Genomic DNA, 13,971 nt, shown 5'->3' with positions numbered 1-13,971 from the left:
ATACTCGAATAATGTTTAGTGATATCCGTTTTGTGCTGAGAACTAAAATTACCTTCAAAGAGCGCGTTACAATTATTTTGTAATTTCTAAATTTGCTATTTGTTGAGATTTGAAGATTAAGACCATATATAAGGAAATTAATAAGAATATATTTCCAATGAAAATTTTGCAATATTACAAAGGCATAATTTTTTGACATAAGAGAGCTTTATTGTCTAATACAATAAAATGAGAAAGGTAAATAAAAGGGTATAAATTGTTCCATGATAAGAATCAAATTTGAAATTTCTTATTTCTTAAATAAAAATATGTGTCGTTACACTATATTTCATTTCTCGGTAATTGGTGTAACTTGAAAGGGAGGAGAGTGAACTAAACAGTGTCTTACACAATGATGCAATAAATGTACACCCAATGTATATGCACGTCAACACCCATCAAATCCAATTTTGACCATACACATTTTGTTGATGCCAATTAAACCTTTGGTTCGGAGGGAAACAATGAATAAATAAAATGAAAGGTAAGTTGCTAGAATGACCAAAATGTCAACCCCACATAACGAAAAGGTTATACCCTACCAATACCCTAAAAAAAAACAAAACGCATTTTCCTTTAATTTTCTATTTCCTCTCTTCATAATCTTCTGCAATACACCAACCGCCATGAAACCTTTCCCCCATGCTTTTTATATCATACCATACCATATGGCCTATATAGCCTCATGAGACTTCTTCAGCTTTATAGGTCTTGTTTTTCTATACACTCTCAGAGATCACATTCCCCTCCATTTTCTTCTTTTGTAGGAATAGAGAGAATCGGGTTTCCTCTGCAGTTCCACATACATAGCTAAGCTAACACACTCGGCGAACTCGTTCTCTTATATGAAAGTTCTGCTCGCATTCACGACGATGATGCTGATCTGACTTTGTCAGTGTGTCTTCTGCTCGGAGAAAGAAGAATGCTGCTCTCTCACAAGAACTTTAGACCCGGAAACTATCACAAGGTATGTATGCATGAACCGTCGTAATTTTCTCAGCCTTTTCCCTCTTCCAGCACCTGACTAATTATCAAACCTTGTATCTTCCACCAAGAAAAGAACTCAGTGGAGTATGATATATGTTCATGATACGATGATCTGCAGCTCAATCCGAAGTTGGAATCTGATATAGTGATACACGGGCTTCTTCTCTGGGCTTCGATGGGTTTCTTGATGCCTATGGGGATACTCGCCGCAAAAATGTCCGGTCGAGAGGAAAACCGGCTGAGGGGCAGGGGTCTCTTCTATGTTCACGTAATTTTGCAGGTACTTAAATTGACAGCCCTATTCCACATGTTTCGGTTTATTCAGACCAAGACTGCCACCAAAACATGTACACTAACCTTTCATGACCCGTGATAATATACGAGTTGAACTGATCTCGGCATCGGAAGAAAGCAGGCAGAGCATCAGCTTCCCACGTTAGCTTTCATCATGATGTCTGTATCTTTTTTATATAGGTCACTATGTTTTCCACATTTCGCGACTAATGATCAATGTCGTAATCGAAAGCATATGTATGCTCTCAATGATGAGTACTGAGAAAGCAAAGGAAACTAATAAGAGAGGGGATCGACTGAAGAACAATAACCAATTCTCACGTCTCCTTTCTTCTATCTTCTATGGGTTTCGATGATTTTTTTTTTCTCTTGGATTTTAAGGAGAAAATTGGGAAAAAAGAAATTGAATTTTCATGTGTATTTTCCATGGGATGAACAGGTAGTTGCGGTGCTTGTGGCAACAGCAGGGGCAATTCTGTCCATAAAAACCTTTGAGAATTCATTCAACAACTACCACCAAAGGATAGGCCTTGCTCTCTACGTTGCCATATGGATCCAAGCCATCATTGGCCTCTCGCGCCCTCATAGGTACCTAAACTTGATTATTCCATCTTTATCCCTTTCTTTTGCCATTGATATACTTCATCCACTTGGATTTGCTAAGTAAAATTAGGACGAATCAAATCCGGCACCTCTTCTCATTAAGTAAGATCTTGGATTATTTATTTCTTGCAAATGGAGAAAATTCGAGATTGAGAGAACTTTACCTTTTAACAAGTCAATCCTACCTGAACTTGGATAAGTCGAAACCATTTGCATCACAGTTGGTAGACTGCAATTTATGTGGGCGAACTTTACCTACTATAAGGGTTCCGAAATCACTAGAATCTCATGTCTAGAGCAAAGCTCACGCCTCAGCAAAAATTAGTCACCATCAATAGGTTAAGAGCAACACATTGTGATCTCACCAAAGATGTGAACATTAGATCTCTAGAAAAGAAAAAAAAATTGCATGCATATAATTTATGAACCTTACAAATTCGTGAGCGCAATCCCTTCACTTCCGTCATATGTTTCACAAAAAATTTCACCCAAATCGGCTTTACAAAGAATTCAATGGATTTTGAATTATCTGATCTTGTTGCCCGCAAAATTTAAGGCACACTCAACATTTTGTTCTATTCTTGATATTGGGTTGTCATTTACCGTTTATGGAATGATCCACAAGATATAAAGTCCTTTTCGGAGTCGTACAAATGCTTGCATATCGTGAAGTTAGGTAGATCAGGATCTCTTCGCGAAACTCGCATGGATGGTGATCGAAACTTTATAAAATAAAACACGTACGAGAAGTTGAATTTGAAGCACATTGCCGGATCTCAATCATATGATTATTTTCCATACTTAATCGATTATCAGACCGTGAAGTGTAATGTCATCTGCTTTAGCTCCTACACTAAAGAGACTTTTCGTTTTCCTTTTGTGTTGATGAAGAGGTACTAAGAAAAGGACCACATGGTATTTTGCGCATTGGATACTCGGGACGACGATCTCACTCTTAGGCATCATCAACATCTACAGTGGCATCATGGCTTACCACGACAAGACGTCGAAAAGGACTTGGCTTTGGACTGTTCTTTTCACGGCACAGGTCGTTCTCATCGCCTTCCTCTACCTCATCATCGACAAGTGGGATTACTTGTGGAAGCAAGGAAGGCCTCGGAGCAACAGAAGCAGTGATCAACTGCCCGTGATCTCGGCCTCCGATCAAGCCCTGATTGTCCCAGGGGAGAACCAGAAGCAGCTCATGCTGCTCGAGCCCTGTGGCAAGAGGAATGCCCTCAAGAACTTGTTCGACAGCTAACCGATCGTTCATAATTATTTTAGCCACTCGATCATCTCTTCGAGCGAAAGATATTAATCTGCTGAATCGAGTTTTTGAGCATTTATCCTGATACTCTAGTTTCATGAACAGTTGATGGTGGTTTCCTCTACCGGTTCGTATCGTCAGCAGTGCGTTCGTGTAAATCTTTGATGTATTGGAGGCTTTTCATTTTTTCTCCCTCCTGTGTTTTTTTTTATGAGTCGATACTTTATGTTTGATACTCAAAACATTCTAGTTCGAGTGTCAAATTGTGAAGTACGAGGGAGGACTTTTTTTTTTGGGAAGCTGTTTCTTTAGTTTATTATATACAGTTTATAGCTTTTTCTCTATTTAATTTTCATACGTAAGAGCTTGATGGAAATTAAATTGGGCTGTCTAATTAATTTCAAGAATGCAATATATATATATATATATATATATATTGGGTAATTGGTGTATATATATATGTGTGAATGAGAAAATTATTATTATTATTATATATATTAGAAATGTGTGTATGATTATTTCCGTTTATGTCATTGTTATTATAGATTTGGCCTTTCACAAGCAAAAAATGGGATAATCCTCTTAATGTGCTTTTTAGTTTTTACCTAGGACCGTTTGGATAGTGAAAGAAAGAGTTCGAAAACTCTCGGGATTCTTCGCAATTTCCCTTGCAAATTACTTTATTTGGCATGAATGACTTTCTATTTTATTGTACTAAGTCCGCGGATCTCCCTTGTAATGGAAGGAAAAAAAAAAAAGCGACTGAAATTTTAAGAATGGTTTGGCTTCGGTACCGGGCAAGAGTCCGAGCAGTCCCACCCCCCCCCCCCGGGGTAAGCAGAGCTCGACTGGCTCGATTGCATGGGCTTGGAGAAAGATGTGGGTGGCCCATTATGACTCATGAGCTCATGTTGACGTCGCCGTATCATCAATCACCATCAACATCATCATTCATTCGTTCAGGCAAACACACACAAACACTTTACTCTTGTCTTGTAGCACCGTCTCGGTAAGTCAATGGCTTCATCGGAGAACATCCATCACCACCATGACCACCAGCAGCACGCACATGGAGATGCAGGGGCAACGTCGTGGGTGGACCAGGACGGGAGGGTGTACCACAGCCACGACGGCCTCGCACAGCACTCCCATGTTCCCATCTACTCTGGCTTCTTCAGCACGAGGGCTCTCCCTTTTCATTCCCGGGATTATAACGAGAGGGCATTCACCGTTGGTATCGGTGGCCCTGACGGACCTGGGTATTCATTCCATCTCCTCTATTTTTCGGAGAAACCATAAATCTGGTCGATGTTGCTGCTGGGTCTATCTCGTTTTCTTTTTATTTATATTTGATGTTTGGGTAGGTTTATTGTTGGTAGAAAAACATGAATTTCATCTATTTTTCTTGTGGGAGGTTCTGGTCTTCCTTGGTAGTATTCTTTTCTATGATCTGTACTTGATTGAGCTGCAATTCTTGCCCATTCCGCCCTTCGAAAAACCGGTTTTTGCTGAGGAGAATCAGAAAAGGAGTACATGTTTGTGTGTATTAGCTTGGCTTTGGTTAGGATCAGCTTTAGTTCTTTCTGGCTGATTCATTTCTATGGCATTGTCTCGGATTGATTTTCATCACGTCGATGCTTATAGATTGGTGTTACATGTCGGACAATTCTCAGGAAAACAGCTTTGATGTTGGTTCTTTGCCAATTCTTGAGAGACAAGTACAGTCTTGCCGCGGTAAGCATCATTTATCTTGAGATTTGCTTGATGCAGTTCTCCTCGATCTACATTCCAATCCATACAGACTGCGGTTCTAGCTTAATTTCATGACATATGAAGAGGTAAGTGATGGTCTCTGTGCTTCACTTGTTAAGGTGACGAATGATATATTCACAAAAGTGGATGGGGAGTTCTTGGTGAAACATGAGGCGATCCCTCAGGAAAGAATACGCCCAGTCGAAACGGGAGGGCGCCCTCATGCTGCAATCCGCGAAGACACCTGCATTAACCTTGGCCCTCTTGAGGAGCTCTCTAACTTGTACAAGACAGACTTGTTGCTCTGCGTATCGGGGGGAGGTGAAGTGATTCATTTCATGTCTCAGAACTTATGTTCTTTAACATGCTTCTGAACATTGATCTAAGCGGAAATTCCGATTACTGCAGATAATTTGGCTGCAAACTTCAGCAGAGAGCTGGCAGACTACATTATATATATAATTGATGTCTCTGCTGGTGATAAAATACCTCGAAAATGAGGTCCTGGGATCACTGAAGCTGATCTTCTTGTCCGTTTTTGAAGTTCTCTCCTATTGTTCTCTTTGCAGTTTCTGCAGTATTGCAGCAAACTGATTTTGCTCGTGTTTTTTTATGTGAGAGAACCAACTGAGAATAGAGCTAATTGGATAATATTATTGACCAACAAGTGCAGAATAAATACAAGTAACTTCTAACTGAATTCCTAAAAAACAAGACACATTACTAACAACCTACTTGACCAGAAAGTAAAGCAACTAACATCCTAAAATGTAGCCACAATGGCTAGTTGCCCCTAAAGACTAGGACCTCAGTAAACTGAACAAAAACAACACTAAAACATCAGTAAAAAATAATAGTAACAACTCACAATTTACTAACATTCTTCTCCTGAATTTGAGCTGCACACACACCTAACTTATCTCTAAGAGCTTCAAACTTATCAACATGAAATGTCTTAGTGAATATATCAGCAAGTTAGTTGTCTAAACTGCAATGTACTTGCTTTACTTCACCTGACCTCTGCACTTCCCTCAAGAAGTAGTACTTAACTTTGAAATACTTTATTCTACCGCGAAAGACTGAATTTTGTGAAATGGCCAAAGTAGCTTGGTTGTCCACAAACACCTCTATGTTGTTCTCTTGCTGCAGATGCAGATCACTCATCACTTTCTTCAGCCATATTGCTTGATTCACGGCTACAGTTGCTGCAATGAATTTAGCTTCTGCAGTTGATTAAGCCACTAACTCTTGCTTCTTTGAACACCAAGAAAAGCATCCTGATTCAAATGTGAAGCAATAACCAGAAGTACTTCTCATATCATCCACTGATCCAGCCCAATCACTGTTAGAATATCCCAATTTGAACTCCTTGACTCTATAGAACTTAATCCCATATGAAAGAGTGTCCTTCAATTACCTCAACGCCCTCTTAGCAACTACCATATGCAACTCACTAGCACAATTTAGAAATTTAGACTAACACGCTTATAGGAAACATGATGTTTGGTCTGGTTGCAATGAGATACATTAAGCAGCCAATCAAACTTCTGTAGCTTCTCTTTCTTAACCATCGGTGTACTTACACTTTTGCACTCCTCCATACCAAATCTCTTCAAAATTTCCTTCAAGTACTTTCTTTGACATATGAAGATCTCATTATGAGCTTGTTTGATCTCCATACCAAGAAAATAAAACATCCCACTCAAATCAGTCATTTCGAACTTCTTCATCAGATTTTGCTTGAAAGCAATGATTTTTGCCTCATTGCTTCTTGTCACCAACAAGTCATCCACATTGAGAGACGCAATAACTAAGTCAGAATCCAACCTTTTAACATACAAAGTGCACTCACTTAGGCTCTTCTCAAAGCCAAGATTCAATAGATGCCCGTCCATTTTGTTGTACCAAGCTTTAGGAGCTTGCTTTAAGCCATATAGGTCTTCTTCAGCACATATACTTTCTCCTCCTAATATGGTACAGTAAATCCCTCTGGTTGCTCAACATAAATTTCTTCCTGCAACTCACCATTTAGAAATGCAGATTTAACATCTAGTTGATACACCTTCTAATCCCTTTGAGCTGCTAAAGTAAGGATTAATATGATAGTATCAACCCTTGCTACAGGTACAAATATTTCAGAGAAATCTACTCCCCATACTTGTGCATAGCCTTTTACCACTAACCTAGCCTTAAGCTTGTTAACCGAGCCATCAAGATTGAGTTTAGTCCTGAAGACCCACTTTAGCCCAATGACCTTCCTATCTATAGGCTTCTCTACTAACTCCCAAGTCTGTTTCTTTTTTATCATAGCAAACTCTTCCTTCATGGCATCATCCATCTCAGATCACATTTGGCTTCCTCATAACCTGCAGGCTCTAAAACTACCATATTGCACCTCTGATATATATCCGTCAGTGATCTCGTACCTCTAATTGGAGCATCATCCACTAGCTCATCAGGTTTCAGTGAGATCTCCTCATGCTTGCTTTGTGGCTCATCTGTCCAATCCTATTGCTCATCTTCTAGAAACTGAACATCCCTGCTAGTAATCACTTTCCTGGTCTGTGGCTGATAAATCATGTAGGCTTTAGACACCAAGCTATAGCCAACAAAGATTTCAGGCTCAGCTTTCTCTCCTAGCTTGTCCTTCATGAGAGAAACATAGGCAGCCAAACACCTTCAAATTCTTTAGAATAGGCTTGACACCAAGCCAAGCTTCAAAGGGTGTCTTTTTCTCTAAAGTCCTTGCAGGTAATCTGTTTAGTAGGAAAACTGCTATATTTGCTGCTTCTACCCAAAAATTTTGTGGCAAACCCTTCTCATGCAACAAACACCCGGTCATCTCCATGATGGTTCTGTTCTTTCTTTGACTAACTCTATTTTGCTGTGGAGTATATGGAGTAGTGAGTTGATGCTCGATTCCAGCTTCCTCACAGAAAGAGTTGAACCTTTGTGAGGTATATTCTGTTCCATTATCAGATCTAATGACCTGAATCTTGCAGCCACTTTGGTTCCTAATCCATGTCTTAAACCTCATAAACACCTCAACAACTTCCAACTTCTGCTTCAAAAAAATATATCCAACACATTTTGGTATAGTCATCAATGAAAATGATGAAATACCTGTAGTCATTCAGTGAAGAGGTTGCTTGTAGACCACAAAGATCCATGTGAATCAGTTGCAACTTCTCCTTAGCTCTCCAAGTGGATTCTTTGAAAGGAAGTCTGGTTTGCTTGCCCAATAAACAAGCCTTGTAACTAGTGAATTCCTCCTTCAGGCTAGGTAGTCCACTTGCCATCTCATTTTTCTACATAAACTACACTCCCTTGTGATGGAAGTGCCCCAATCTCTTGTGCCATACCTCTGAATCACTGACTTGGCACTTGAATGCTACCTGCTCCTTCTCAAGAGGATTTAGAGAAAAGCTCTTCTGCTACATTCTTATCTTTAATAGCTCTTGACCGCTGGAATTAGAGAACGGACAACTCCCTTCTTCAAATATCACCTTAAATCCCTTCTTTACCAATTGACCTACACTCAACATGTTTTGATCTATCTCAAGCATATACGTCACATCAGAAATCAGCTTAACTCCAGCACAGCTCTTCATGGCTACAGTCCCTTTTCCTTCTACTGGTAAGTATTCCCCATCTCAATTCTTACCTTCGATTTCATTGACTTATCAAGACTCTTAAATAACTTCTCATCACTAGTCATGTGGTTTGTACAACCACTATCAATAAGCCAACTATCACAATGAGTACTTGAAGTGAAACACGAGGCAACAAATAATTGATTTACCTCTTGCTAGACTGCAACATGTGCTTCACTTGGCTGCTGATCCCCCTTCTCTTTACAGAACTTCTCTATGTGCCCAAGCTTATTGCATTTTCTGCACCTCACATATGGCCTCTTCCAGCACCAAAAATGGGGATGGTTCAGCTTGCCACAGTGCTTGCAAGGAGAGTATCTTCCTCCTTTGTTGCATGCACTACCTTTTACTGCTGCAGTTTCTAAGTTGCAGTCATTTCCCTTCTTCCTTTTCCACTTCTTCTCTTTCCCTTCAGGATTCTATTGCACTTTAGCCTTTAGAGCCCCCTTTACCCTTCCTTCCAGCCTCATTGATCTTTTCTGCTCAGGTTTAGCGAGACTGGAATTGATGATGATGAAGAAGAGAGCTTCTGAGCAGCAGCGGAGTGGCCATTCGAGTCCTTCCGCTATCCCCTCTCCATTCATTCGCTCTGCTCCCCTGCCAATGCCCGCCACAAAATCCTCCGCCATTACTAGTAGGCCACACCAGCTCCAAATGTCACGTCGCAAACCCTCATGCAGAAGCCAGAAAGCCCGGGACGTCGCTTGCGCGTGGAATAGAACTGAATCAATCGATGGCTGACATACAAGTAAACGTGAGGCCGAGTCAGTCTGTTCGGATAGTCCTTGTTTTATAATCGAGATTCCCGTTTGGAATCCACATTGCTGAAATTTTTTTATATACATTAAGAGATGCGAATGATGCAGACAGTTGTGTTATCATTAACAAAGATGCGTGCAAAGGATAAATCAACTGCATATAATTGGAAAAAGAGAATATTTCTTTTTGGTGAATCGGAGTCGAATTTTTCTCTACGCAATTAGAGTATCACATCGCTTGGGAAACGAGTAACCTCAATAACTAATGAAGAATGCGAATTTTGAATCGTCATTTGTAGATGTTCTCTGATCATCTCATAGCTTGAGATCTGCATTAAGTTACAAGAACAAGTTCCAACTTTTCATATTTGATCTTCCTTTGCAGAGAAGGAACATGACAGACAAGTTATGCACAAGAAAAGTCCTCAATGACATCTCCACTCCATCGATGTTGATTCGTAGATGCTCATCTTTGAACTCGGCTAATCATACGCACTGTATCGTCGGCGATCATCACTCTGTTATCGTCTTGCAGTTTCTGAAACCAGCACCAGCATAGCATCAATTAATTTGATGCTTATATAACGTGTCTGGCCATAAGTTCAGACTTCATTCTCTTCATTCTTCCTCTCCAACTTTGCAGGTTATAAACAAGACCGGTCTTGCTCCAGCTCTGGCTGTTGGAGCTGAATTCACAGTCATGGAACGAGATCGATGCTCACCGAATGTGAGATGGAGGGCCTTTCGTCTTTGTACAGGTGTGAATTTCATTTCTTTTCTCCAGTGTGCTGTATTCATCAGTTCTGGGAGCAGAAACATCTTAAGATTGAATAGCAGCATTGATATTTTACGGGGGGAATCGCATTATATTTTCATTTCATCTATTCATGTTAAAAATGGCTGCACAGGAAGTTGCGACTGGAAAGAAGTGTCAATAAGTTATTTCGGTACAGCTACGAAGACAAGTACTCATTTGCCCGCCTCTATTTAGATGTTGTAATGGGATAACGAACAATAATTGGGGCTCTGCTTTGTTCGTTCGACCATAACAAAGCCCCAATCGATGTATGGCCAGTTCGCTATTTTTACAGTTCATTATGCTCTTAAAAGTTTGGTGCTGCATCTATCATGCACCCTGAAGTTCGACATTCGTCCCACTTTTCGACCACAAACCTCGCATCCACATTACTTTCAGAGAAAACCAGATGAGGTCCTAAAATCTTTTGACTCGGATAAAAATCTAAGGTGCATGAAGCTCAAAATGTGCCAAGTCTTGAAGGATAGCCGAGTATTTTTATTGCATCTCATCAGCAAACGGAAGGATACAATGCAATTGAGGAGTAAAATCTTCCACTCTATGATGAAGAAAATTTAGATTTGATTTTAGAATCGTGATTTTGATTTTAACTCTACTCATAACAAAATAAATTACACTAATCAAAATCATAATAATGGATCCCACCCATAAATATTTACACCACTCCATTTTAATACAACTCCATAATTAAAATAGTCTCAAATGAATGTGGGCCCGCAAGTTTGACCAAATACTCCGTAAAATCACAATCAAAGTCAAGTTAAAATTAAACCTAAATTTCAAACGCCACCTTAATTATTCCATTTCGAGTTTCATCCACTGCAGTAGGAGATCTACATACGTAAATGATGCAGTTCTATTCTGACTTTATACATTCAAGAGTTCATACCGTGCTTCAACCTCGCCTAATGGAACGAAAGAGTTCGTCAAACGGCCTCTTCGGAGCTTCAGCTTCAGCAACAATCTCAACAATCTTGTAATGTGATTCGGGGTGAATTAGTGCCTCCACGGCAACTTCTGCAACCTGATCCCTCGATATTGAACCCTTGAACAGAGTGTCCTGATAAAACACGCCGAAAAGCTCAGGCACACCTTACTAGGATTATGAGGGAAGAGCAACTCTATTTGGCACTGGAACAAATCACGTCTTTTGAAAACTAGACGACAGAAAAACAATGAACTCAATAAGATATGTTCGATAAGAGAATCGTGCGATCAGACAACAGGTCGGTGGTTGTCCCGTGAAGCTTTATGTGAACTGAAACTGTTGAGGAAGAAAACCAAGAAACACAACACCCGTGAAAGCTTTCAATTTCATTCTCTTCAGAAAACTGAGGGAAAAAACAAAGATGACTTGCCCATATTTCATGGAACGTCTGTTTTCCAATTGTGTCTTGTAACACTCAATTCGACAGACATTATCCCTTTTCTTTTCTTTGAAGGAAGAAAGAGAGATAAAGTAAACCGGAAAATGTTTAAGATGGAGCAACCCGCAATGTCTCATCGGAAAACGCCGTTACCTCTGGTCCCATAACAATGTTTCCACTTGGGGGATCATCTCGGAGGCCGACTGGCCTTATGATTGTGTAGTTTATGCCTGACATTCTGATCATATGTTGCTTCGCCCCAAAGGCCTCACCGAGATTATGGTAGGAAATATGATCACTATGAACAGAAATTTGTTCCACTGCATCAAAACTTAAAAAAATTGAACTGATGAGGATGAATCTATCGACGCCACACTTCTGGCAAGCTTCAATGAGGTTAACTGTGCTGAAATGGTCAACCTGTGACACCAAATTTCCAATGACTCTATGAGAGGAGCAAAACAGTAAGGTTATCTCTACAGATCATGAGTTCGTCACCCAAGAAGCAGGATCCAATTTTGTTCATACCGAAGTTGGTGCGATATGAATAATACAAAGGCTAAAGGAGTAATGACTTTCTATTCAGTTTATATACTGGAAATTTATGTCTTGAAAATAAGACGATAAGCGATCAATGTTCGCCCAGAAACCCAGAGTCACGAATGAGCAGCATACTTGACAAAAAAAAAAAATTTTAAGCCACGGCTGAACAGCCAACACTGTATGAAATTTACGAACTTTTGAAATAATTATTGAGAGCATAGTTCATAATCTATCTGCAGCCGGTTTCACGGTATAAGTAGAAACTGGCAACGCTCGCCGGAGAAGGTAAAGAATGAAATTCAACTGACCTTAATAACCTCGGTGGCATAGACCACAGCCTTCGTATCATCCCCAATTGCTTTTGCCAACTCGTTGGAGGAGTCAGTCACCTCCACCTGAACCTAAACACCGAAATTTTCACCAGCATTACTTGTCTCTTCAACCAAGTGCACATTGTACCATGTAAATTGGTATATACATCTTCTATATAATACATCAATCATATTACATATATGTGCAGCACAGGAATGAAGGGAAATAGAGCAGAGAACTCACAAACTGAAGAGACGGGTTGTCGAGAGAGAAAGCGGACTTGGCCTCCTTCAAGTCATTCACCCCTGCCTTGACTGCGAAACCCCTCGCGAGCAGCTGATCAACTATCTTCTTCTCAGTGCTCCCTGTTGCCCCAGCAACAAACACTTTCTTCTTCGTATTTTCCATCCCTTGCATCTACCGGCAAAAAAAAAAAAAAGTTGAGCTTTTAGTCAACTTTCTTGCCGACAATTAGCATTCAACTCCAAAGAATTAGAAGCCAGGAATTCATTTCCTCCTCGCGGACAGAGATGCAACTTCAACTCATAGATCGAGATCAGCATAGGTCGGGATCAGGGACTCGAACTTGCACTTGGGTCACCCAGGAACCAAGCAGATGAAGAGGGAGGGATACCTTAATGGACCTGAGGGAGAGAAACCTGCCCTTGCCAGGTGGAGAGAAAGATGAAGTAGGAGAAGGGGAGAAAGCGTTTGGTTTTGCGAGACCGAATTGATGACGACGATGAAGATGATGAAGAGGGCTTCTGAAGAGCAGCGAAGTGGCCATTTGAATCCTTATGCTATCCCCTCTTTCTACATACGCTCCGCTCTCCTGGTGCTTATCGCCATTTAAAAACAGGACAAGGAAGCCAAAGGCATTGCTCTGACATGAACCAAATCAATGGTTGATTGGCTTACAAGTAAAGGTGATGCTACATAGTCCTTTTTTTTATGAATGTGATGCGGATAGTTCTTGTTTTGTAATTGACGTTCCCTTGTGGAATGACACATTCTTCGAAGGTTCTACAACATATAGCATCCCGAATCTCAAAACGTAATAAGAGGAGGGTAGCATCTACTTGGATTTTAACAGGGAGTTCGAACGATGCAGACGGTGTGATATTATGGAAGCTTCTAAAGCGGGACGCAAAAAAAAAAGTCTCATGTGAGACACTAATCTCATCCCTTAAATATTTCAATATTCAATCTTCACAGTTTATAATTTACATATTTTGTCTTTTATACTATACACCTTTCACATATTACTTTTGTATTTTTCGGCTACAATATTATCGAGTCGTCCAATTCATCTTACCACGTGGACCAATTATAATGCACCAAGTCACGATCAGTAAATCAGCTTAATAAACCGGTCTACGAACCATATTAACCCGGTTCAATTTCTGAATTTGAAAAAAAAAAAAAGCTGAAAGAATGCAACCCCTTCTTCCCTTCTTCTTCGCACTGCAACTGCTTTTCTTTTTTTTCTTCTTTTAAGTTTTCGACTTTATTTTAATTTTAAACTTTACAATATTTTTTACAATAAATAATCTTTTATTATAAACTAAACATTTATTCA

At 40.0% G+C, this 13,971-nt stretch overlaps 3 protein-coding genes across 11 annotated transcripts; 2 read left to right on the top strand and 1 right to left on the bottom strand.

The window, feature by feature from the left end:
- Nucleotides 1–660: 660 nt before the first annotated feature.
- Nucleotides 661–3,588, top strand: LOC116203894 (cytochrome b561 domain-containing protein At4g18260). Of its 2 annotated transcripts, none has more exons than XM_031535856.1 (4): nt 661–1,006; nt 1,145–1,306; nt 1,760–1,908; nt 2,815–3,588. In XM_031535856.1, the coding sequence occupies exons 1-4, from the start codon at nt 962–964 to the stop codon at nt 3,182–3,184; spliced, it is 726 nt and encodes a 241-aa protein (XP_031391716.1). In that variant the 5' UTR covers nt 661–961; the 3' UTR covers nt 3,185–3,588. The 2 variants fall into 2 exon arrangements, with proteins under 2 accessions (XP_031391716.1, XP_031391717.1); XM_031535857.1 differs by having other exon boundaries at nt 663–1,006; nt 1,100–1,306.
- A 407-nt stretch (nt 3,589–3,995) lies between these two features.
- On the top strand, nt 3,996–10,510 carry LOC116203892 (urease accessory protein G-like). 8 transcript variants are annotated; one of them, XR_004156315.1, is made up of 7 exons: nt 4,002–4,449; nt 4,864–4,924; nt 5,062–5,263; nt 9,083–9,349; nt 9,739–9,850; nt 9,997–10,111; nt 10,262–10,510. XR_004156315.1 is itself a non-coding variant. In XM_031535855.1 (5 exons), the coding sequence occupies exons 1-4, from the start codon at nt 4,208–4,210 to the stop codon at nt 9,334–9,336; spliced, it is 759 nt and encodes a 252-aa protein (XP_031391715.1). In that variant the 5' UTR covers nt 4,002–4,207; the 3' UTR covers nt 9,337–9,349; nt 9,739–10,462. The 8 variants fall into 8 exon arrangements, 1 of the variants encoding a protein (XP_031391715.1); XR_004156320.1 differs by having other exon boundaries at nt 3,996–4,449; nt 4,835–4,924; nt 5,351–9,349; nt 9,739–10,111; XR_004156314.1 differs by having other exon boundaries at nt 9,739–10,111.
- Nucleotides 10,511–10,716: 206 nt separating this feature from the next.
- Nucleotides 10,717–13,313, bottom strand: LOC116203891 (uncharacterized protein At2g34460, chloroplastic-like). Its single transcript, XM_031535854.1, has 5 exons — nt 13,027–13,313; nt 12,636–12,809; nt 12,389–12,481; nt 11,691–11,957; nt 10,717–11,230 (listed from the first exon to the last, which is right to left on the bottom strand). Exons 1-5 carry the CDS (start codon nt 13,177–13,179, stop codon nt 11,066–11,068), a joined length of 852 nt encoding a protein of 283 aa, XP_031391714.1. The 5' UTR covers nt 13,180–13,313; the 3' UTR covers nt 10,717–11,065.
- Nucleotides 13,314–13,971: the final 658 nt, after the last annotated feature.

The sequence above is a fragment of the Punica granatum genome, chromosome 4 (assembly GCF_007655135.1).
Source record: "Punica granatum isolate Tunisia-2019 chromosome 4, ASM765513v2, whole genome shotgun sequence".
Taxonomy (NCBI): domain Eukaryota; kingdom Viridiplantae; phylum Streptophyta; class Magnoliopsida; order Myrtales; family Lythraceae; genus Punica; species Punica granatum.
The sequence above is the reverse complement of the archived record's forward strand: the minus strand, read 5'-3'. Positions and strand labels throughout refer to the sequence as shown.